Source organism: Jaculus jaculus, chromosome 21 (genome assembly GCF_020740685.1).
Source record: "Jaculus jaculus isolate mJacJac1 chromosome 21, mJacJac1.mat.Y.cur, whole genome shotgun sequence".
Taxonomy (NCBI): Eukaryota; Metazoa; Chordata; class Mammalia; order Rodentia; family Dipodidae; genus Jaculus; species Jaculus jaculus.
Genome location: NC_059122.1, coordinates 4,368,257 through 4,394,298, shown reverse-complemented (window position 1 = coordinate 4,394,298; position 26,042 = coordinate 4,368,257). Strand labels below are relative to the sequence as shown.

The following is a 26,042-nucleotide window of genomic DNA, read 5'->3' as shown; positions in this document are numbered from 1 at the left end:
TTTTTCCATACAGGCCTTAATTTGCCATAGAGCCATTTGCCATATTCTTTTAAAATTGATTGCAACTCCCCCCCCACCTAAAAAACAAAAGCCACGCATGGTGGCACATGACTTTAATCTCAGCACTCAGGAAGCAGAGGTAGGAGGATCGGCGTGAGCTCGAGGCCACCCTGAGACTCCATAGTGAATTCCAGGTCAGCCTGGACTAGAGTGAGACCCTACCTCAATAAAACAAAAGGAATAAAATAAAATTGATTGCAGTCTGAATTATTCTCTTAACTTAGTTTGCTATCACTCTCCTTCGGTGTCAATTTAAAGATCAAGTAAGCCAAATCAGTCTTCCTAATTTAAAAAGAACATATTGGGACTGGAGAGATAGCTTAGCAGTTAAGGCATTTGCCTGCAAAGCCAAAGGACCCAGGTTCAATTCCTCAGGACCCACGTAAGCCAGATGCACAAGGTGGTGCATGCGTCTGGAGTTCTGTCTGCCTCTTTCTCCTCCTCCCTCTCAAATAAAAATAAATTAAAACTAGCCAGGCGTGGTGACGCATGCCTTTAATCCCAGCACTGGGGAGGCAGAGATAAGATCACCATGAGTTTGAGGCCACCCTGAGACTACATAGTGAATTCCAGGTCAGCCTGAGCTGGAGTGAGACCCTACCTCGAAAAAGCAAAAATAATAATAAAACTATGAAAAAAGAATGCTCTGGAGAGATGGTTCACAGGTTAAGGGAGCTTCCTGAACAAGCATTAGGGCCTGAAACTGCCTGAGTTCTAATCTCCAGAACCTACTGAACTGGGTATGGCCACACCTGTCTGTTAGTCCCAGTCCTACAGGACAGCAGAAACCACAGAATTCTTGGGGACCTCTTCTCCCCCCCCCACCAGACTCCACAGTCAGTGGAAAGTCTCCAGTTCAAAGCAAAGACCAGCTGAAGGGCGATGGAGCGGAACCCCAGACTGGCCACTCAGCTGGTGTGGGCGAGTGCCGCCCCCTCCAAACACTGCAGGCTAGAATATGGGGCGCCGCACCATACACACAGAAGCCAAAAAAAAAAACCGTCTTTCCGTGGGCTTAGAGAAGCGTCAGCCCTGGGGTGGTGTTGAGTCCCGTGTTCTGTGTCTGCTCAGGTGGACGCACTGAGTCACAATGACCCTTTTGCTCCTGGCGGGACAGCTGTCGTCGCGGCAAGTGACTCAGGTAAGAAAGAAATAAACGATGGTTGGCTAACGTTAACCACGACCCTTTTCTTTAAGGTCTTTGTTTTGAATGTGTTTTTCTTGGTGACCCAGGAAGTGTAAAGAGAGCGCCTCACCATGGCTGAGAGGTGGCTTTCTGGGGCACACACAGTTTCCCAGTGGCCATTCCACTGTATGAAATGTCCCTCCCTGCCCCAGCAAGCAGTCACTGCCGGTCCCAGGAGACCCCCTCCATGGTGGCCCGCCTGCGTACAGGTGATCGCAGCTGATCCGAGTTCACGCGTGCAGCAGCTCCACGTGTCCAGGAAAGGGGTTCCGCCCAGTCTCCGCCCGGCGCTGTATTTCAGATGACCTGTTGCATAGATCTATCCCTCTAGGTGTCACAGAAGTGCTGCAGGCTCAGTGTTTAACATTTAAATGATACCTTTCTTTTTAAAACAATTTTCTATTTTTATTTATTTGAGAGCGACAGACAGAGAGAGAAAGAGGCAGAGAGAGAGAGAGAGAGAGAGAATGGGCGCACCAGGGCCTCCAGCCACTGCAAACGAACTCCAGACGCGTGCGCCCCCTTGTGCATCAGGCTAACGTGGGTCCTGGGGAATCAAGTCTCCAACCAGTGTCCTTAGGCTTCACAGGCAAGCGCTTAGCCACTAAGCCATCTCGCCAGCCCCAGCGACCATCTTTCTGATCAGTCTGTTCTCAAGGAGCAAAAAGAAGAGCCAAGGCCAGTCCGCACCTCCTCCTGCGTTTGCTCTGTACTCATAGCACTGACATCCGCTCTCTGCCAGTCGCCGACATCTCCTACGTTCCTCATAACCAGTAAAGTACACCGTCTGGTTGTCTAGCTCCCAAACGGAATGTCTTCATGTCGTGTTCCTCACACTTGCGTAGCTTGGGACCTCACTATGTTTTACACAGACTAGTAAATTACATTGACACTTTTGTTTTTGGTGCTGGGGACTGAACCAAGGGTCTTGTACACACCAGGCAAGTACTCTGCTAACTAGCCCTTAAATTGCCTCTTTTAATTGGTCTCTTCATCTGCCATGTTGTCCACCTCACTCAGACATTTTTTTCGTTGTCAGAATTTATATTTGTGAATGTCATAACCACAACTGTGTATAGACAGATCTTTTTTTAAAAAAAAAATTTAAATAAATAAATAATATTTACTTATTAGAGAGAGAGAAAGTGTAATCCAGGGCCTCCATCCACTACAAGCTCTAGACACACGCACCACCATGCACATCCGGCTTATGTGGGTTCTGGGGAGTCGAACCTGGGTCCTTACCCTTTAAGGGCAAGTGCCTTAACCTCTAAGCCATATTTCCAGCCCTACAATTTTTTTTTTTTTTAACATGTCTTTAGAGCTTTCCTTTTCTTTCTTTTATTTATTTTTTCCTTCCTGGGAGTTGAACTCAGGGCGTTGTGCATATGCTTGCTACCCTACTGCTGAGCCAAATCCCCTCATCAGTGCAAGGCTGGGAATTAATGCCTTATTTCCTTAGACATGGTGTAGGGTCAACAAATATATATTGACTGCTCATTCTTCATTGTTTTAAAGAATATTCCCGTCTAACACAGATGATGGTAACATTCTTAAAAACACTCAGCCACAGATAACTGTGGTAAAAAATTCATGTACATAGCCTGGTATCTGGATGATAAACATTTGAAATAGGTCTTGAAGGATGAGTTTGAAATCTGGAATTAGTGGTTTCAAGAAAAAATTCCTGGGATGGAGAGATGGTTTAGCAGTTAAGGCATTTGCCTGCAAAGCCAAAGGACCCAGGTTCAGTTCCCCAGGACCCATGTAAACCAGATGCACAAGGTGGTTCATGCATCTGGAGTTCATTTGCAGGTGCCAAGGGCCCTGGCTTGCCTGTTTTCTCTCTCTTTCTCCTTCTCTCTCTCTTTCTCCTTCTCTCTCTCTCTCTCTCAAATAAAAATAAATTTAAAAATTTTTAATTCCTTATGCCTCAATTAGAAATAATCTGGGGCTGGAGAGATGGCTTAATGATTAAGGCATTTGCTTTCAAAACCTAATGACCCAAGTTCAGTTCCCCAGTACCTAAGTAAATCCAGATGCACAAGGTACTGCATGCATCTGGACTTCATTTGCAATGGCTAGAAGCCCTGGTGTGCCCATTCTCTCTCTCTCTCTTTCTCTCCTTGCAAATAAGTAAATAAAAACCTTCCCCCAAAAATGGGCTAGAGCGATGGCTTACTGGTTGAGCACTTGCCTGTGAAGACAAAGGACCAGGATCGAGGCTCAATTCCCCAGGACCCATGTTAGCCAGTTGCACCAGGTGACGCTTGCAATCTGGAGTTCATTTGCAGTGGCTGGAGGCTCATTCTCTATCTGCCTCTTTCTCAAATAAATAAATAAATAAAAATATCTTAGAAGCAGGGTGTGGTGGCGCACACCTTTCATCCCAGCCCTCAGGAGGCAGAGGTAGGAGGATTGCCATGAGTTCAAGGCCACCCTGAGATGACAGAATTAATTCCAGGTCAGCCTGGACCAGAGTGAGACCCTACCTCGAAAAACCAAAAAAAAAACAAAAAAAAGAATTAGAACATGAGCCAGGCGTGGTAGCCCACGCCTTTAATTCCAGCACTCGGGAGGCAGAGGTAGGAAGATCGCCGAGAGTTCGAGGCCACCCTGAGACTCCATAGTGAATTCTAGGTCAGCCTGAGCTAGCGCAAGACACTACCTCAGACAACCAAAAAAAAAAAATTTTTTTTTAAAGATCTGCACAGGTCAGGTGGCACGTGTTTTTGGCAGTTGGGAGGCTGAAACACAAGGGTCTTAGATCGGAGGCAAGCCCTAGCTAAACGTGCTTCCAGAAACGGAGCAGCCAGGAGGCTCATGAGAGTTGCCGTAATGACATGTATGGAAGAGCCTCAAACACGTTCCCTAGACGTTTCACAGAGGCTCACGTCATACCGGGTTGTAGCGTGCACTCTTGTCCGCGGAGATTGCTCATAAACTCTAGAATTAATACTTACCTGAATGTGACGCCCTCCCGTCCCATCCCACTGCTGTGCTCTCTGCCTTTCAGCCGCTGACCCGTTTGCTTCTGTTTTCGGAAACGAGCCGTTCGGAGACGGGTTCGCCGACTTCAGCACGCTGTCGAAGGTAACCTGCAGCGAGCCACGAGAAACACACGCACACACACACACACACACGCATGCACGCACGCACACACGCGCATGCTTGGGTCACACGAGGAAGCTCGCTGAGAGCCGTCAAAAAGCACACGCTGGTGCTGGCCCAGGGTGTGGTCACCTTCCACTGCGACCTTTGCTCGATGTCACATTGAGAGCCTTCTGTTTAAACACGTTCTGTCGTGTTTTTTTCCCCCATGGTGCTGGACCGGTCAGTAGCGTTCACGTTCATCCCATATATCAGTCACTTGGTTTTATGCTTCGAGGTGATTGAGGATCAGTACCAGGATCAATTGCACATAGGCCTTGGCACTTCGTGTCCACTACCTATTTTTGAGCTTAGCAGTAGAAGGATTGAAGATACAGCAGATTAGCCATGCTGTTATCCACCAAGGAGCATGGCAGTGTGTGGAGAATTTTTTGAGTTTCATAACTCAATTATGACTACGTTATAACCAGTCTTGTAAACAGAGGCCAGCGACGCTGTTAAATTTTCTACGATACGTAATGTCCCTGAAATGTAGTCCATTCAATCCCCAAAGTGCCAGTACAGACAGACATGAGCCCAAATAGATCTAAAAGTCATAAACTGATTCATTCCAGGAAAGAGTGTCATTTCTCCATGTATCTGAAAGGGAGGATCTTCAGGCCCCATTCATTAAGAGACTTAACATTCCATGGGATCGTGTCGCTATAAAAAAAAATGGCTTTGAGGTTGGCCAGATGCCATTTTCTTTACATTAGTGTTAAAGTTTTCCTATATTTAAGTGCATTGAGAGAGTCATTTCCTTCTGTTTCACTCTCGCCTGGCTCGGGTTTGCAAGGAGATAAAAATCCTATTCGTTCTTGAAAAGGAAGGTTAAAAGCCGGGCGTGGCGGGGCACATCTTTAATCCCAGCACTTGGGAGGCAGAGGTAGGAGGATCGCCATGAGTTCGAGGCCAGCCTGAGACTACAGCGTGAATTCCAGGTCAGCCTGGGCCAGAGTGACACCCTACCTTGAGAAACAAAAGAAAAGAAAAGAAAAAAGAAAGGTTAAAATGTCAGTGCTTTAGGAATTGAAGTAAAATGCATAATACAAATCACTCTTCCAGGTGCTCTGTGACCACATGCATATCAAACTGTGTAAACTTTTCTCTTTAAACAAAGGCCAACAGTGATGACCCTTTTAATCCTGCCACATCGAGCTCTGCCAGCAGTGAGGTCATTCCAAAAACTGGGTTTGAGGAAATGCCAGTCATGACTGAAGATGTACCCCCAGCACTGCCACCAAAGACTGGAACGCCAACAAGACCTTGCCCTCCACCACCTGGTATGAGACTTGTGCCCAGAGTATAATGGCGGGGAACCAGGGACATGAGTATTGACTGAACTGCCTGCCCTTAGAGTGTTTAGTAGGAGAAGATGTGGCCCAGGTGTCCAGAATTCAGGGAGAAAAAAAAGTATTAGTTTTAAATTTTATTTATTTGTAAGCAAAGAGAGATAGAAAGGAGACAGACAGAATGGGCACACCAGGGCCTCTAGCCACTGCAGACGAACTCCAGAAGCACGTGCCCCTTGTGCATCTGGCTTACGTGGGTCCTGGGAATTGAACCCGTGTCCTTTGGCTTCACAGGCAAATGCCTTAACCGCTAAGCTACCTCTCCAGCCCAAAAATGTTTGTTTGTTTGTTTTTGCTCTTTCGAGGTAGGGTCTGACTAGCTCAGGCTGACCTGGAAATCACTCTGTAGTCTCAGGGTGACCTCGAACACATGGCAGTCCTCCTACCTCTGCCTCCCGAGTGCTGGGATTAAAGGTGTGCGCCATTACGCCCAGCTTTAAACCTCCTTTTTATATTATAAGGGTGATTTTAAAATAATTTAATCTAGGAACAAATTTTTTTTTTTTCAAGGTAAGGTGTCTAGCCCAGGCTGACCTGGATTTCACTGAATCTCAAGGTGGCCTCTAACTCACGATGATCCTCCTACCTCTGCCTTCCAAGTGCTGGGATTGAAGGCATGCGCCACCACACCCAATGCTAGTTATATTTTTAAACATCTTTTCATTTTTTTGCAAGCAGGGAGAGAGAGAGGGAGAGAGAATGGGTGCACCAAGGCCTCCAGGCACTGAAAATGTACTTCAGATACGTATGGCCACTTTGTACATCTGGCTTTATCTGGGCACTGGGGAATCGATCCTAGGTCACTAGGCTTTGCAGGCAAATGCTTTAATCATTGGACTATTTCCCCAGCCTGGAACAAATTATTTGAGAGAGAGAAAGAGGCAGACCAGGGCCTCTAGCCACTGCAAATGAACTCCAGACGCATGCACCACCTTGTGCATGAGGATCTGGTTACGCAGGTACAGGGGAGTTGAACCTGGGTCCTTTGGCTTTCCTGGCAAGCACCTTAACCTGTAGCCATTTCTCCAGCTCCACTAAATTCTTAATAGCTTTGTTTATTTATTTATTTTTGGTTTTTTGAGGTAAGGTCTCACTTTAGCTCAGGCTGACCTGGGATTCACTCGGTAGTCTCAGGGTGGCCTAGAACTCACGGTGATCCTCCCACCTCTGCCTCCCACGGGCTGGGATTAAAGGCGTGCATCACCACACCTGGCTATTTTTTACTTTTGTTTAACTTAATGTGTGTGTTACATGTTTTGTTTATCACCATACAAAGAAAAGATTTGTTTTTAACACAGAATAGTGTGACTAAACAGGCAGTATCCCTCTCCCTCCAGTTCCTAAGCTGTCCTGTGACAATACATATTTGGCTCATGGATTTCTTTCTTTTTTTTTTTTTTTGAAAGAGAAAGAGGCAGAAAGAGAGAGATAATGGACACAACAGGGCCTCTAGCTACTGCAAATGAACTCCAAACACATGTGCCACCTTGTGCATCTGGGTTATGTGGGTACTGGGGAATCGAACCTGTGTCCTTAGGTTTTATAGGCTAGTGCCTTAACCACTAATCCATCTCTCCAGCCCCTCCTTTTTAAAAAAAATTTTTTTTTTAAGTATTCAAGGAGGGGGGTAGATACAGAGAGAATGTGTATACCAGGGTCTCTAGCCACTGCAAACAAACTCCAGGCACATGCCCCACCTTTATGTGGGCACTGAGGGATCAAACCCAGATCCCTTGGGCTTCACAGGTACGCTCCTTAACTATTGAACAATGTCTCCAGCCCTCTTTTCTTTTTTAACTTAGCAAGTTGTACATACAATTACTAATAATTATTTGTTAAAAATCAGGTAAGTGAGGTGATTTCTGTCTTTTAAGGAGTTAGCTGTAGCATATATTGCTAGAATAATGTCAGTCAAAAGCCAGGCGTGGTGGCGCACTCCTTTAATCCCAGCACTCGGGAGGCAGCGGTGGGAGGATCGCCATGAGTTCAAGGCTGCCCTAAGACTCGATAGTGAATTCCAGGTCAGCCTGAGCTAGAGTGAGACCCTGCCTCAAAAAAACAAAAAAATTAAAAACAAATTAAAAGGGTCGCTAGAGCTGGGCATGGTGGTGCATGCCTTTAATCCCAGCACTCGGAAGGCAGAGGTAGGATCACCGTGAAATCAAGGCCACCCGGAGACTCCATAGTGAATTCCAGGTCAGCCTGTGCTAGAGTGAAACCCTACCTTGAAAAACAAAAAACAAAAAACAACAAAAAAAAATGGTTGGCTCACTTAACCTTTTACATGTTACATGTGATGCTGATAGTAAGGTTATTTTTCAAACCCTACGTGACATATTTAGCGCCTTGATGAGCGGTAAAACCCTTCAGGGTATGTCACTGTAGGAAGATTAAGGGAGGAAGGGCAGCTTTGGAGGCCCACACATCTGTGTTCACGTACTAGACAGTCCCTACCTCACTCCATGGAGTTCCCCCTTTCTTGTTGGTGCCAAGGATCGAACCCAGGGCCTTATAATCTATAACCAACGCCAGCCATTGCTCTGCAATCTTGTTTATTTGCAGAGAGAGAGAAAAATGGACCCCCGAGGGCCTTTCACCATTGCAAATGAACTCCAGCTGCACGTGCCACTTAGTGCATCTGGCTTTACGCGGGGAGTCGAGCCCAGGGCTGGCAGATTTTGCAAGCAGGTGTCTTTAGCCGCTGAGCCATAGCCCCTACGCTGCTCTGTGACCCCAAGTGTGGGATGAATGTCTGGTGCCGAAGCGTCGGTGCCTCCATTGTTAAACAGTAACTGTAGTTCTGGTTTTGCCAACCTTCCTAGGACCTGGAGAGTGAGACGTAGGGATAAGACATCTACCTGTCTTCATAAGCTACTCCATTGATAGAAAGAATCGGTTGTTACTGTTACCAGCTTACTCAAAGTACTGCCACTCTTCTTCAAGAAGTACTAAGCTTTAATCTGGAAGCTGTTAATAAATAAATAAATACATATGTATATATTAATACTAAGTTTAAATAAAGCTTGAAAATTAACTTGCTTGAATATGGTATTGAACTAACGAGTGATTAGTAACAAGATAGTACACTGTTGTTCCATCAAACAATAGCGTATTGGCAGCCACAAAGAAAGAGGTCTTCCAAGCATTACTTACTCCCAGTTTGAAATGTTACACATGGCAAAAAATCAAAGCCAGGCATAGTGGCGCACGCCTTTAATCCCAGCACTCAGGAGGCAGAGGTAGGAGGATCGCCGTGAGTTCAAGGCCACCCTGAGACTCCATAGTGAATTCCAGGTCAGCCTGGGCTAGAGTGAGACCCTACCTTGAAAAAACAAACAAAAAAAAAATTATATACACACACACACACACACACATATAAACAGGGCCTTGCCACGGTAATTTCACACTTTTTACTACTAGGAATTATGCATGTATATTGGAGAATAAGCCCATAATTTGCTAGTTTTCAAATGCCTTTGCCGTCATTGCCACTAGAGGGTAATTGTGCATCCAGCTGAAGTTAGAAGAGAAGAGGCCATTGCTGTGGTCAGTCTGTCGTCATTTCTCCTGCTTCATCCTTACCTGCCTCTCTTCTTAGGAATGCGCTGCTTTGAGTATAGAGGACTTAGTCTATGGACAAAAGTATGATTCTCAGCCAAACCCTCTTTTTTGTAAAGCTTTTTAAAAATATTTTTTATTTATCTATTTGAGAGAGGCAGATAGAGAGAGAAGAGAGAGAATGGGCGCTCCAGAGCCTCCAGCCACTGCAAATGAACTCCAGACATGTGTCACCTTGTACATCTGGCTTATGCGGGTCCTGAGGAATCGAACCTGGGTCCTTAGGCTTCGCAGGCAAGTGCCTTAACAGGCCATCTCTCCAGCCCTGATCTCTCTTTTTAAATAATTTCTCAACCAGGCGTGGTGGCGCACGCCTTTAATCCCGGCACTCAGGAAGCAGAGGTAGGAGGATTGCCAGAAGTTCAAGGCCAACCTGAGACTGCATAGTGAATTCCAGAGCTAGAGTGAGACCCTACCTTGAAAACCAAAAATATCAAATAAAAAAAAAGTCCCTCCAGGGTATTTGAGAGATTGTAAAGCTGGGAACCGATTGTGGCCATTTAAGATGACGTGAGGAATGTTCCAGGTCCTCGGGCAGCCCACCGCCCTGCACCCCATTATGCTGCTGTGCGTGTGTTGATGTGTGCTTGTGTTGCTGGATTTACTGGTCACTGTAACCATCTTGATCCAGGGCAAAGACCCAGCAACAAACTGGAGCCTTCTGATCCATTTAAACCAAACGACCCACGTCCGCCTTTCCCAGGCCACAACAGCCCCACAGACCCGTTCACTTCCGCCACTACCAATAAAGAGGCTGACCCAAGCAAGGTCGCTCACTTCAGTGCTGTAAGTACATGTGACCGAATGGGCCATTTGGGGGGAGGGGAAATACATACATACATACATACATACATACATACTTATATATATATGTATGTATGTATATACACTATATGTATATGTGTGTATATGCATATATATACATATATACACACACATATATATACATATATGTGTGTGTGTATATATTCGTATTCCATTTACATTTTAAAGAGTTTTCAAAGATTACCTTATAGTCTGCCAAGTTTTCATTATTTCAATTAAATTTACCAACATACCAAAAGTCATGTTTCACCCTTCTCCAAGCAAAACCGGTTTTGGACTCTGTTTTGACGGTTCTGACATTGTCCCACTGTATAATGATTTTCGTGGCCTCATTTCTTACGGATCTGCAGTGTTTTGTAAACCCCTTCTCTATTAGTAAAGTCCTGACCGTCGCTATCTTTGTAAATGGCTGTGGATGATGATGATGGTTTAATAGCTCATCAGAGAATAATTGACTGTCTGCCCATTTGGTGAATAGTGCCAGTGATGAGCTTGTATTTTGTAATTGTGCCTGTGTGTTTGTGTATAAAACGGTAATGCATAGAGGCCAGTCAGCACCTGCTGCATAGTGAATTTCATGGTTGGTTGTTATTTTGTAGTGTTGAGGATCAAACCCCATTCTACATATATGCTGAGCTCTACCCCAGACTCCTGGTAGCTTTTTAAGAATGTTACTGTCAGTGTTAGGGAATAAATTATTATTAAGATCTCAACAGTCATTCATTACTTGGGGGTGGGGGGCTCTAATTCCCTAGCCACCCATGTTTACTATACATCTTCTAAAATAGGACGACATGGTCGCGCGTGGTGGCACTCACCTCTAATCCCAGCACTCGGGAGGCAGAGGATCACCGTGAGTTCAAGGCGAGGCTGAGACTGTGTAATAAATTCCAGGTCAGCCTGGGCTCGAGCGAGACCCTACCTCAAAAAGCCAAAAAATAAAATAAAATAAAATAAACCACGGGCAGGTGCTGTGATCATAGCACAGGCAGGATCATAGATTTTATCATTTTTTCAGATAAAATCAAGTCTCACTCGAGCCCAGGCTGATCTGGAACTCACCCTGTAGTCCCTTGAACTCACGGTGATCCTCCTACCTCTGCCTACTGAGTGCTGGGATTAAAGGTGTGCGCCACCACGCCCAGCCTCTTTCCTTCTCTTAAATTAATAAAGTCTACCTAAACTTAAAAAAGATTTTAAGGGGAAAGTGCAGGATGGGGGTGAGAGGGCATTAACATGAGATATTTTTTATAATCATGGAAAATGTTAATAAAAATTGTGAAAAGATCCAAAAATGAAAATTAAAAATTAAAGAAAAAGATTTTATTTCTTGCTGTATCAGATTATACCATATTGAGATTATGGAGGGAGAAATAAATTGCTCAATACACCTTCTACCCAAGTTCTGCCTGGCTGGAACCATATTTAACACAGCGGATGCTCCAAACTGCTGGAGGGGCGCTTTATACCGAGAGAATTCAACTCTCCCGAGAGCCAAGCCCTCATTCTCCACCTAACCGCTCCCATCAGGGTAATCCTGACATCCATCGTTCAGAACATGCCTCTCTAGTGGGCTCCTTCACATTCAGGTCAACCTCCTGGAGTCCAGACTTCAGAAGGTGACAGAAAGCATGCTGTCCTTAGCTTCATGCACCTCCCGCCTGCCTCCTCCTGAACTAGGTCTCCTGTCTCCAAAAATCAAGGGCACAACGTGATCCCAGAAGGACATCCCTCCCTGTGTTACAGAAGAGAGACTCTGCACCACTTTGGGGGGAAAAGAATCAGGGAAATGAACTGTTACTCTAAGATGTTAATTGAAAAACAAAGGACTTTTTAAAAATAGTTGAAAGGATCGCCATGAGTCCAAGGCCATCCTGAGAGTACATAGTGAATTCCAAGTCAGCCTGGACCAGAGAGAGACCCTACCTCGAAAAGCCAAAGAAAAAAGAGAGAGCGAGAGAGAAGGAAGGAGGAGAGAGCTTCACGCACATGAGAGGCCGGGCGGATGCTTCCTCCTGAAACATGGGCTGAAGTATTGTAAGATGGACAGAGCCTCTTTTTTCCAGGAAAAAATACTACCACTTTCAAAAATCCTGATGAGTTCTTTTACTGCCTTTTATGGGTCTCTCCCATGTGTGAAAGACTTGACGGCACATATAATCTTATATATTGTTTCTACCCAAATTGCAGTTTAGAGTAGTGATAGATTTCTCTGATCTGATTTTAAGGTGTTTAAACTGGGTCAATTTTGATATATACTACTTAAGCAAGCACAAACTTGGGATAAATGGTCTTAAAAATCTGGCAGAATCGTCAAAATGCTTCTTTAAAAAATGATTTGTGGGCTGAAGAAATGGCTTAGCGGTTAAGCGCTTGCCTGTGAAGTCTAAGGACCGACCCTGGTTTGAGGCTCGGTTTTCCAGGACCCATGTAAGCCAGATGCACAAGGGGTCACATGCATCTGAAGTTCATTTGCAGTGGCTGGAGGTCCGGGTGTGCCCATTCTCTTTCTATCTGCCTCTTTCTCACTATCTCTCTCTCTCAAATAAAATAATTAAAAATTGTTCAAAAATCTCATCTTCTATTTTCCTTTAAAAAGAAAAACAAAGCTGGGCATGGTGGCACATGCTTTTAATTCCAGCACTCAGGAGGCAGAGGTAGGAGGATCGCAGTGAGTTCGAGGCCACCCTGAGACTCCATAGTGCATTCGATGTCCGCCTGGGCTAGAGTGAGACCCTACCTTGAAAAAATCCAAAAAAAAAAAAAAAAAAAAAATTGGGCTGGATATAGTGGCGCATACCTTTAACCTTGGTACTCAAGAGGCAGAGGTAAGAGGATTATTGTAAATTTGAGGCCAGCTTGGGGTTACAGAGTAAGTGCCAGGTCAGCCTGGGCTAGAGTGACTGTGCCTCAACAAAAACAGAATAGCAATACCTGGGCATGCCCTTATTCCCAGCACTGGGGAGGCTGAGGTCGGAGGATCACTGTGAGTTTGAGAGCAGCTCGGGCTGTAGTGAGACCTGCCTCAGAAAACGTTAATAATCTGGTTCACATCTTGCTTCCTATACTTTAATACTCTCAACATCATATGTAGCATAATCTGCCTATTTTTTACTACTTAGGTTTTCTGTGGCCTGAAGAACTAGGATCAAGTAGGAAATCACCAGTGACATGGATCTCTGTGGTTTATGAGCACGGTGCCACGCAGCTGTGATCTCACCTCTCAGCAGACGGGCACAGCGGGGTCATGAGAATGGGGGGCAGCCTAAGCTGCATGGCGAGACCCTGTCTCACAGAAATTTTTTAAAAATTATCATTAGATCAAAATGCCAGATGTGGGCTGGAGAGCTGGCTTAGCGGTTAAGCACTTGCCTGTGAAGCCTAAGGACCCCGGTTCGAGGCTCGGTTCCCCAGGTCCCACGTTAGCCAGATGCACAAGGGGGCGCACGCGTCTGGAGTTCGTTTGCAGAGGCTGGAGGCCCTGGCGCGCCCATTCTCTCTCTCTCTCCCTCTATCTGTCTTTCTCTCTGTGTCTGTCGCTCTCAAATAAATAAATTAAAAAAAAATGCCAGATGTCTCTTTCCTGGTTTTCAATTTCCTTTTCTACCTTAAGCATCTCTCTCTCTTTCTCTCTCTCTCTGTTTTTTGACCTTTCTCCTTTTTTCTCATTTTTAAAAATATTTTTACTTATTTATTTGAGAGAGAGAAGCAGAAACAGATAGGCAGATAGAGAATGCGTACACCAGGCCACTCTAGCCACTACAAATGAACTCCAGGCACATGTGCCACCTTGTGCATCTGGCTTACGTGGGGAAGCGAACCTGGGTCCTTAGGCTTTGCAGGCAGGTGCCTTAACCGCTAAGCCATCTCTCCAGCCCACCTTTCTCCTTTTTGAGACATGATGGCGCTACTGTATCACATACTGACCTGCCTCAGTGTTGAGATTACAAGCATGTGCCGCTAGTAGTTTCTACTTTTTCAGTGATTTTTAAAATTTATTTTTAATATTTTATTTATTTATTTGAAAGAGAGATACAGAGGGGGAGAGGGAAAGAGAGAGAGAGAATGGGTGTACCAGGGCCCCAGCCACTGCAAACAAACTCTGGGTGCATGCACCTCCTTGTGCATCTGGCTTAGCTGGGTCCTGGGGAATCGAACTGGGGTCCTTAGGCTTCATAAACAAATGCCTTAACTGCTAAGCCATTTCCCCAGCCCATCAGTGATATTTTTAATGTTCTACTGTATAGACTTCAATGGTTAATTTTAGGAACTTCCTACCCATATATTGCATTAATTTTTTGAAAAGTAAACCACCACTTAATAGGTGGTCAGAACTAAGTATACTGTCCGGAAAAACCATGAACCAATAATAACCCTATTCCCATAGTTCTTCACGTGAAATAAGTAGCTAATACTATTGTAATAAAAATTCTTTACCTTGGAATAAACCTAACCAAGGAAGTAAAGAATCTCTACAATGAGAACTTTAAAACACTCATGTGAGAAATTGCAGAAGACACTAGAAAGTGGAGAAACATCCCTTGTTTCTGGATTGGAAGAATCAATATTGTAAAAATGGCAATCTTACCTAAAGCAATCTACACATTTAATGCAATCCCTATCAAAATTCCAAAGGCTTTCTTCATGGAAATAGAAAAAACAATCCAAAAATTCATTTGGAATCACAAAAAACCTCGAATATCTAAAATAATACTGAGCAGCAAAAATGAGGCTGGTGGCATCACCATACCTGATTTTAACCTATTCTACAGAGCCATAGTAACAAAAACAGCATGGTACTGGCACAAAAACAGACATGTAGATCAGTGGAACAGAATAGAGGACCCAGATGTAAGCCCAAGTAGCTATAGCCACCTGATACTCGATAAAAATGCCAAAAATATTCATTGGAGAAGAGACAGCCTCTTCAGCAAATGGTGTTTTAAAAACTGGATATATATCTGCAGAAGGATGAAAATAGATTCTTCTCTCTCGCCACGCGCAAGAATTAAGTCCAAATGGATTAAAGACCTTAACATCAGACCTGAAACTCTGAAACTGCTAGAGGAAAAAGTAGGGGAAACCCTTCAACATATTGGTCTTGGCAAAGACTTTCTGAATACAACCCCAATTGCTCAGGCAATAAAACCACAGATTAATCACTGGGACCTCATGAAATTACAAAGATTTTGCACTGCAAAGGACACAGGGAAAAAGCAAAGAGGCAGCCTGCAGAATGGGAAAGAATCTTCGCCAGCTATATATCTGATAGAGGATTAATATCTAGGATATACAAAGAACTCAAAAAGTTAAATAATAAGTAATCAAACAAGCCAATCAAAAAATGGGCTATGGAGCTAAATAGAGCATTCTCAAAGGAAGAAATACGATTGGCATATAAGTATCTAAAAAAATGTTCTACGTCACTAGTCGTCAAGGAAATGCAGATTAAAACTACATTGAGATTCCATCTCACTCCTGTCAGATTGGCTACCATCATGGAAACAAATGATCATAAATGTTGGTGGGGATGTGGAAAAAGAGAAACCCTTCTATACTGCTGGTGGGAATGCAATCTGGTCCAGCCATTGTGGAAATCAGTGTGGAGGTTCCTAAAACAGCTAAAGATTGATCTACCATATGACCCAGCTATAGCACTCCTTGGCATATATCCAAAGGACTCATCTCATTTCCGTAGAAGTACGTGCTCAACCATGTTTATTGCTGCTCAATTTATAATAGCTGGGAAATGGAACTAGCCTAGATGTCCCTCAACTGATGAGTGGATAATGAAGATGTGGCACATTTATACAATGGAGTTCTACTCAGTGGTAAAGAAAAATGAAGTTATGAAATTTGCAGAAAAATGGATGGACCTGGAAAGGATTATACTAAGTGAGGTAACCCAGGCCCAGAAAGCCAAGCGCCACATGTTCTCTCTCATATGTGGATCCTAGCTACAGATGATTGGGCTTCTGCGTGAGAAGGAAAATACTTGGTAGCAGAGGCCAGCAAGTTAAAAAGGAGACATAAAGGGAAGAGAAAGGAAAGGAGGAGGGTACTTAATAGGTTGATATTGTATATATGTAAGTACAATGATGGAGATGGGGAGGTAATATGATGGAGAATGGAATTTCAAATGGGAAAGTGTGGGGGTGGGGAGGGAGGAAATTACCATGGGGTATTTTTTTATAATCATGGAAAATGTTAATAAAAATTTAAAAATTTTTTTAAAAAATCCTTCTTTCTGAGCTGGGCGCGGTGGCGCACATCTTCAGTCCCAGCACTCGGGAGGCAGAGGTAGGAGGATCACCGCGAGTTCGAGGCCACCCTGAGACTCCGTAGTGAATTCCAGGTCAGCCTGGACTAGAGCGAGACCCTACCTCAAAAAACCAAACGAAAAAAAGTTTCTTTTTTCTTCTTTCTCTTTGATGGCTCTTTCATTCATTCATTCACTTGCTCTTTTAAATGGCAGTATCCTTCTGAAGAAGATATGATTGAGTGGGCCAAGAGGGAAAGTGAGAAAGAGGAGGAGCAGAGGCTGGCCCGGCTGAACCAGCAGGAGCGAGAAGACCTGGAGCTGGCCATCGCGCTGAGCAAGTCCGAGATGTCATCAGAAGCCTGAGCCTCCTGATGTCTCTAAATGTGACATGTCTACTTTATGGTGGGGGGTTGGGGTGGTGGGAAACCACACAGTTTCAAATGTGTTTCTCTCTCTCTTTTTTTTTTTTTCTTTTCCTCCAAAAGCAGTAACCTCTCAGATCCTCTGAGCCCTGTCTGCTGTTGTGTCTCTCACGCGTCCAGGCATTGGAGAGACCACCTCACCGCCTGGCCGCCGTCACCGTCCTGGTGGCCGGTGGGCTTCTTAGCAAATTCAGATGCTCTCCCCTGGTTCGAATGCCTTAAGGAGGGAAAGGGAAGAGCATCGTGTTTTCTTTTATGGATCATACAGATTGGCTACTTTCGAGACATTTTTGTATTTCTGTATGGCAAAATAATAATAATAATAATAATGCAGCTTCATTTGGTCTCTTAAACATGGGGAAACAATTGGATAGAGACAGACTCCACTATTGAAAAAGAGATACATTAGATTGGACTCTTGTCACTTCAGACTCACTAATTCCTAAATAAAAGCATTAAACCGTCACGTGTGAAATACCTTTTTATGAATAAATTTTCTCTGGACTTGACGATTTTAGTTCAATAGCTATCTTGCCATATGTTTGCTGATTAGCAAAAAAAAGTCTCTTACATATGAAATCTGTAAGGAAGCGCTCGCTTGAAACGCCAGACAGTGGAGAAAATGTATAGCTTAAAATAGAACTCACCAATGTAATGCAAGGGAAAACTCCGCATGCAGCCGTTCTGCCTCTTTAATTCCACTGTCCCTCCTCTGATTCGTTCTTGAACTTGGCAGAAGAAAGGACGCCAGGACTAGAAGGTACTTTGATTTTCATTTCTGTATTTTGTTTTCTTTGGTAAAGGCCCAGCCGCTTGAAATGTCAAAACTTCCACCAGGTTCAAATGGTGGGGTTGGGGGCCGGGGGAGTAACCCATTCTGTACCGCTGTCTGTCCATCTTTGTGGTTGAAATGAGTTTGTTTTTGCCTATCATGTTCTCACCCATAAAGTCAGCAAGCTAACAAAAAGAGTTTTTATTTTACATTGAGAAGCCCACTTTCGCTGAAGCTGACCCAGCAGATGGTTGCATTTGAAACGGATGGTGAAGTAGACTGTAAATTATAATGTTATTTTTTTAACACGTGTTACTGATTGAGATAATATTTTGAATACCGGGATCAAGGAAAAGGCATCTGCAAATGAGTTAAACTCTGGAGTCGCTAAGCAAAGGTGGTATTGGTCTGGGTTAACCAGAGAAACTGCTTAACAAATAAATCCCACCCTATCTAATTCAGCTCATCTTTCTCCATACGCTGTCGGGTGGCTGGAATCCTAAACCACTTTCTTGCACTGCTAATTTCTATTGTTATGAATAGAAATACTTGGGCATAAAAGTCGAACACATGAAGCAAGGGCCAACATGGTCACAAAGCTTAGGTTTTGATAAACTGATCCAGTGAGCTAAGAGTGCGCTGTAAAGGTCGACTGATGGAGAAAGTAGTTTGGGGGGATTGTGATAGGTGGAATTGGGGGGAGGGTTCCGCCCTCACCTTCCCATTACCGTTCTGGGAAGAGGTAAGTGGGCTTGAATAACCTTCTTTTGCACTGGGGAAAATGAACAAATGTTTGAAATGCTTTAAGGAATTTTTTAATTAAAAAAAAAAAAACAAAACTCTGGAAAACATGAAATACCTGTAACTTATAGACACCAACTTTTGATGTAATAAGTGCACCCTTAATGTATGTTTAACTGGATTATATAGTCTTCTGTTAAAATATGTATGCTTAGTGAACCAATATAATATGAAAGTCTGTATATATAAATATATATATCACTATCTCCTTGCTCGCTTGTACAAGATGAATGTCTTACTGACAATGTGATTGCTTGTGGTGTTGACCCTGGCCCTAGGGCCTATGCTAAACAAATACATATTGTAAAGCACTAAACGGCAGCACTCAAATGTTTTAACCTTCTTCTACTTATTGGTTCATCTTTATTTGCGCTAGCCGCCCTCAAGCTTCCTCTTGTTTCAGACTTCTAAGTGATAGCCTGTAATTACAAGGACAATAAACTGTAAGTTACAAGAAAAGCACATATTTCATATATCCACCTTTCTCGGAGCTCTACATGGCTTTCTGGGTGCGTGTCATTGAAGTCAGCACATGTTAACGTGATGCTAGAAGACGCCATAAATGTTAACTGGCATTTTCAGCTACTGATACGGTAACTGGGTTAAGTTTTCTCGTGGCCCTGATAAGGTACCTGCCAGAGGCACCCTAAGAAAGAAAAGGGCTCGTTTGGGCTCACAGTGTGAAGTTCATTGTGGAGGGGCATGGTGGCAGGTGCTGGGGCCACCTCACACGGCATCCACCGTGAGAAAGCAGGGACGGGACAGGCGTGGTGGCGCATGCCTTTAATCCCAGCACTAGGGAGGCAGAGGTGGGAGGATCGCCGTGAGTTCGAGGCCACCCTGAGACTACACAGTGAATTCCCGGTCAACCTGAGCCAGAGTGAGACCCTACCTAGAAAAACCAAACTAAAAAAGAAGCAGAGGTGGATGTTGGAGCTCAGCTCATTTTCTCTTTTTTTTTTTTAATATTTTTTATTTATTTATTTATTTGAGAGCGACAGACACAGAGAGAAAGACAGAGGGAGAGAGAGAGAATGGGCGCGCCAGGGCTTCCAGCCTCTGCAAACGAACTCGAGACGCGTGCGCCCCCTTGTGCATCTGGCTAACGTGGGACCTGGGGAACCGAGCCTCGAACCGGGGTCCATAGGCTTCACAGGCAAGCGCTTAACCGCTAAGCCATCTCTCCAGCCCTCATTTTCTCTTTTTTATTCTGTCCAGGACCCCAGCGCATGGAGTGGTGTGGCCCGCCTTTAGGCTGAGTCTGTCACCTCAGTTTACCTAATCATAACCCCTCACAGGCATGCCCAGAGGCTCGTTGCCACGCCAATTCTAAATCCTGTCAAGTTTCACCATCGCAGTTATTTTACGAAAGAAAATTAGGACGTATGCATACAGTGCCTAAAACACATGCAGCTTTGGTGGATAAGGATTTGTGACACTGACCCTGAAAAGAGTCCAAGGGTTGGAGAGATGGCTCAGTGGTTAAAACGCTTGCCTGCAAAGCCCAAGGACCTGGGTTCAGTTCCCCAGGATCCACGTCAAGCCAGATGCACATGGTGGCACATACGTCTGGAGTTTGTTTGCAGTGGCTGGAGGCCCTGGTGCACCCATATTCAGTCATTCTCTCTCTGCCTCTTTCTTTCTCATAAAGATATATATATTTTTTTTTAAATTCAAAAATTCCTGGGCTTGAATCCCTGTTCTGCCATTTTTTTTAATTTATTTATTTATTTATTTGAGAGCGACAGACACAGACAGAAAGACAGATAGAGGGAGAGAGAGAGAATGGGCGTGCCAGGGCTTCCAGCCTCTCCTGTTCTGCCATTTTTGAGCAAGTAACAAAACCAAACAAAATAAAATTGTGTGTGGTGTGTGTGTGTGTGTGGTAGGGTCTCACTCTAGCTCAGGCTGACCTGGAATTCACTATGTGGTCTCAGGGTGGTCCCTCCTAACCCTGCCTCCCGAGTGCTGGGATTAAAGGCGTGCACCACTACGCCCAACTAAAAAAAATTTTTTGAGAAAGTTATTTATCTTCCCATATTCCCTGAACCTTATTTTCCTCACATAATAAATGTCATAGTATAAAACTCCTAGGATGGCTAGTAAGGTTTTCACTTTGGCAGCTCTGCCACTGGCTCTTGCAATGTTGCCTCATCTTCTCAAGTATTTGGGTTACCAGCCTCTGGGGCCTCGTGCATCCTAAGGCCAGTGCTTGCTTTACCACTGAGCTAGATTGATTGATTGATTGATTGATTGATTGATTGATTGATATAAAACCAGCCTAACATTTTTTTTTATTTGTTTGGGGTTTTGTTTATTTTTTATTTTGAGAGTGACAGAAAGAGGCAGAGAGAGAGAGAGAATGGGCACACCAGGGCTTCCAGCCTCTGCAAACGAACTCCAGACGCGTGCGCCCCCTTGTGCATCTGGCTAACGTGGGACCTGGGGAACCGAGCCTCGAACTGGGGTCCTTAGGCTTCACAGGCACGTGCTTAACCGCTAAGCCATCTCTCCAGTCCTCTGCTTGTGTTTCGGGTCCAGCTTTCACAGTGTCACTGAAGTGCTAAGCAGAGTTGTTGCCCACCATTTCAGAAATGGAGGGACCAAGACTCAGACAAGTTTGAATCACGCGCTTTAGACCGTACAGCTCATGAGCAGACGAACCAGAATGGATTCTGGTCTTCCTGATGCTCAACACGGTACTGTTTCTACTTCGTATGTTTGAATTTCATGTGACAAAATTGCTTAAGTTCTCTTGCAGTCAGCTTCATGTTGCTATTCACAAAACACCCGGAACAAGAGCGGCTTGTGGGAGAAAAAAGGGTTTAATTTTGGCTCACAGACTCAAGGGGGAAGCCCCACAATGGCAGGGGCAAACGATGGCATGAGCTGAGGGTGGACATCACCCCCTGGCCAATATATCAGGTGGGCAACAGCAGCAGGAGATATAACCACCTTCCCCTTACCAATGTTGGGCACTAACATTTGTAAGCCCACCCCCAACAATACACTGCCTCCAGACTTCAATTTCCAAGTTGCCACCCACCAGGGACCTAGCGTTCCGAACACCCGAGCTCATGGGGGAACACCTGAATCAAACCACCACCTTCTGCCCCTGGCCCTCATAAACTGACAACCATCCACAATATAAAACGCAATGCATTTAATCCAGCTTTAAAAGTCACCATAGTTTTTATCCACTCCCAATTCTGTTCATACAGCCCCATAGTAACTGAGCCATAATACCAAGAAATAAACCATATTGGCACAGAATAAGCGTTCACACTGCAAAAGATGGCATCAGGCATTAGCAAAATAATACTCAACCAAGAAAAGATTTGAAACGGAGAAAACATCAACCTTTAGCTCCATGTCCAACAATTCTAACCAGTGACAAATCTCTGGAGTTCCTATTCTGCCCCACCTGCTAGGTTACTCACAGTCCTGGAAAACTTCATTAGGGGCTGGTAGCTCTCCTTGGCAGCCACTCATAGTCCTGGCATCTCCACTGGGTCTCCACTGCAACCCATGGTCCCTCCTCATGGCTCCATTGGGCCTCCAAGCAGGTAATCCAACAAGCCAGCTTCACACTGCCCATGGCCATTTTCAAAATACAAAAAACCATGTTGCAAATTCAACGACCCTCTCTTTCCTGCATCGGTTATACTCCATAATGCCAGGTGGGCTGCCAACTTGATCCAAGTCAAGCAAGAGCTCAAGAAGCTCTGTGCCTCAACGTTCAGTCACATCTTCTTGGACTGACAGTGGCTCACCAGAGCAGCTTTTTAAAATATATATATATATTTATTTATTTGACAGAGAGAGAATGAGCACACCACGGCCTCCAGCCACTGCAAACGAACTCCAGACGCGTGCGCCCCCTTGTGCAGCTGGCTAACGTGGGTCCTGGGGAATTGAACCTGGGTCCTTTGGCTCTGCAGGCAAATGCCTTAACCGCTAAGCCATCCCTCCAGCCTGGCCAGAACAGCTTTGAAAGAACTCTGCAAATGCTTTACCAGTGCCCATTATTGGTCATATTATTGACTGGATTAATGACAACAGAAAAGCAATGCCTGCTTTGAAGAAGCAAATTTCTACTTAGCCTGATGATCCTCTGAGTGTTTTAGATTTTAAATATTTATGTGGGATTAATTAAAGGTAGCCAGCTGTATCTTTAGCATTCCATTCTTTTTTTTTTTTTTTTTTTTGGTTTTTCAAGGTAGAGTTTCACTCTAGCCCAGGCTGACCTGGAATTCAATCTGTAGTCTCAGGGTAGCCTCAGACTCGCAGTGATCCTCCTACCTCTGCCTCCCGAGTGCTGGGATTAAAGGTATGTGAGCCACCACAGCCAGCTGATTGATTAATTTTTTTTCAAATTTTTATTAACAACTTCCATGATTATAAAAAATATTGCATGGTAATGCCCTCCCTCCCCCCACTTTCCCCTTTGACCTCCCTCCCCCCACTTTCCCCTTTGAAACTCCATTCTCCATCATATCCCCTCCCCCTCTCAATCAGTCTCTCTTTTATTCTGATGTCATGATCTTTTCCTCTTATGATGGTCTTGTGTAGGTAGTGTCAGGCACTCTGAGGTCATGGATATCAAGGTCATTTTGTGTCTGGAAGGAGCACGTTGTAAGGAGTCCTACCCTTCCTTTGGCTCTTACGTTCTTTCTGCCACCTCTTCCGCATTAGACCCTGAGCCTTGGAAGGTGTGCTAGAGATATTAAAATACTGAGCACTCTGGTCACTTCTTTCCAGCCTTCTGAGTCATCCCAAGGTCACTGCCATCTGAAAAGAGAAGATTCTCTACCAAAAGTGAGAGTAGCATTAATATAAGGGTATGAACATTAAGAGAAGTGCTTACTGGGCAGTTTGATAAGCATAGTTTATACACTTAGCCAGACAGCAGCAGATGTTACACCCCTAGGGCTCATGACTACCCCTATTTTAAGTTTTCAGTATCAGGGATGTATTCCCTCCCATGGAGCAGGACTCCAGTCCAATTAGAGGGCATTTGGTTTCCACCATGACAGATGTGCCACTATTGCACCCATTGGCTCATTTGGCCTGGCTGGCCAAATGTTAGGCTTGCAGTGTCCACTGTTGAGTATCTTCACTGGTGATTTCTTTCTCTCCCATTGAACTACATGCAGAATGGCTTTTTCCAGCTTTCTGTCAGCTGGTCTACATGGAGGAGGTTTTCAGCTCAGTTCCAGCAGGGTTTCTTAGTGGCCTTGCAGCCCAAGTATATGGAGTCTTCAGCAGTAGGGTCTTACCATCTATTCCTGGTGGGAAACCAAGGGCCTCGGCAATGGCCTATAATGTTTCAGGGTCATCAGGGACCTCCCTGGCCAACAACTCACTGGAAGGTATCCCATCCCTGGCACCGAAAAATTTTTAGTAACAATCTATGGCTACTGAGTGTTCCATTGCCCAAAAAAGTAGGATTCCATATGGTTTATTTATATCCTCTTAGATTTTGATTAGCCCTCCCTCCACCTTTCCTTTACTCAATCTCTTCCCCTGACCTCACTTTGGGCCTTTTCACCCCCATTAATCTATTCTACTTACTTATATATATACAATACCATCCTATTAAGTACCCCCTCCCTTCCTTTCTCTTCCCTTTATATTTCTTTTCTAGTTTACTGGCCTTTGCTACTGAGGTTTCTTCCTACTCACATGGAAGTCCGATCATCTATAGCTAGAGAGAGAACATGTGACGCTTGGCTCTCTGGGCCCGGGTTACCTCATTTAGTATAATCCTTTCCAGATCCATCTATTTTCCTGCAAATTTCATAACTTCATTTTTCCTGTTTTTAATATTTTATTTTTATTAGAGAGAGAGAGGAGGAGGAGGGAGAGGATGGTTGCTCCAGGGCCTACAGCCACTGCAAATGAGCTCCAGATGCATGCGCCACATTGGGGCCCTGGGGAATTGAACCTGGGTCCTTGGCTTTGCAGGCAAGCGCCTTAACTGCTAAGCCATCTCTCCAGACCCTGATTAATTTTTTTTTAAGCATCAGCTCCCACAAGGCCATCGTGTTTGATGTATTTGAAAAGGCTGTCTCCCACTAAGGCTCAAATTAAGTTGCATTCATTACTTCAGTAAATCCAACCTGCTCCCAAGTCTGGCTTTTCTTTTGAAACCTTATTTTCATCAGTTAAAGAGAGTGCCTATTGAAGCAGCCAGCCATGGTGGCGCACGCCTTTAATCCCAGCACTGGGGAGGCAGAGATAGAAGGATCGCTGTGAGTATGAGGCCACCCTGAGACTACAGAGTGAATTCCAGGTCAGCCTGAGCTAGACTGAGACCCTACCTTGGGGTGGTGGGGGGAGTGCCTATTGAAAGCAAGTTCCCAGAGACTAATATAGAGACTAAACTGTCAATGTTGTCACAGGGCTTTGTCTAAAAGTGTATGTGACTTGATTTTTGAGTAGGGTCTCGCTGTAGCCCAGGCTGACCTGGAATTCGCTCTGTAGTCTCAGGGCGTCCTTGAACTCACGGCAATCTTCCTCCCAAGAGCATGTGCCACCATGCCCAGCTCAAGTTGTTTCTTGGTTGTTGAATTCTTTGTTCTTCGTTGAATGCCTCTTGTCCCAGGCTCCTTTCTCATCTAAGCAGTCTGGTGTACCCAAGCCATAGGCACAGTTTTTTGAGATGAATATGTGTGATCAGGTTACCGTCCGGTTTTGCTAGTTGGGTAGCTGAATGTCTCGTTGGGACGACTGCGTATCTTTTCTTTGAATCACTGCATGTAAATTTTCATTATGTTGAACTCATGACATAGTATTTGTCATTGAATATGGACTGGATCACAAAACAAAAAATTTGAAAGCCACTTATTTTTGAAAATCTCTTCAACTGGGCATGGTGGTACACGCCTTTAATCCCAGCATTCGGGAGGCAGAGGTGGGAGGATTGCCCTGAGACTACATAGGGAATTCCAGGTCAGCCTGGGCTAGAGCAAGACTCTACCTCAAAAAAAAAAAAAAAAAAAAATCTCCGGGTAAAAAAATTTCAGGGCTGGAAAGATGGTTCAGAAGTTAAGACACTTACCTGCAAAGCCTGGCAACCCAGGTTCAATTCCCCAGTGCTCATATGAAGCCAGATGCACAAGGTGGCACATGCATCTGGAGTTCAATTGCAGCAGCTAGAGGCCTTGGTGTGCCCATTCTCTCTCTCTCTCAAATAAACAATTTTTTAAAAAATCAGAGCTAAGAGTGTAATTCAATAGGAAAGCATTTGCCTCCCATACACAAGGCCCTGGGTTTAATTCCCAGCACTACCAAAACTAAATAAATAAAGAGGGCTGGAGAGCTGGCTTAGTGGATAAGGTGCTTGCTTGCAAAGCCTAAGGACTCATGTTCAGCTCTCCAGATCCCACATAAGCCAGATGCAAGCCTGCAAGGTCGCCCATGCATACAAGAGGGCACACGCATCTGGAGTTCAGTTGCATTGGCCGGAGTTCCTGGGGAGCCAATTCTCTCTCTCACTGTCACATAAAAGAAAAAAGGCAAGCTGGTAGTGGTGGCGCATGCCTTTAACCCCAGCACTCGGGAGGCAGAGGTAGGAGGATTGCCATGGAGT

General features: G+C 44.6%; 1 protein-coding gene across 1 annotated transcript in view; it reads left to right on the top strand.

The window, feature by feature from the left end:
* Window positions 1-18,907, top strand: part of Eps15 (epidermal growth factor receptor pathway substrate 15) — a 131,141-nt gene extending 112,234 nt beyond the window's left edge. Inside the window, exons 21-26 of the mRNA XM_045139170.1 lie at window positions 1,132-1,201; window positions 4,263-4,339; window positions 5,517-5,679; window positions 9,998-10,152; window positions 16,667-16,836; window positions 16,942-18,907. Of these exons, the coding sequence (XP_044995105.1) occupies window positions 1,132-1,201; window positions 4,263-4,339; window positions 5,517-5,679; window positions 9,998-10,152; window positions 16,667-16,816 (615 nt within the window). The 3' untranslated portion in view covers window positions 16,817-16,836; window positions 16,942-18,907. The remainder of the gene's footprint in view (window positions 1-1,131; window positions 1,202-4,262; window positions 4,340-5,516; window positions 5,680-9,997; window positions 10,153-16,666; window positions 16,837-16,941) is intronic.
* The last annotated feature ends 7,135 nt before the right edge of the window (window positions 18,908-26,042 follow it).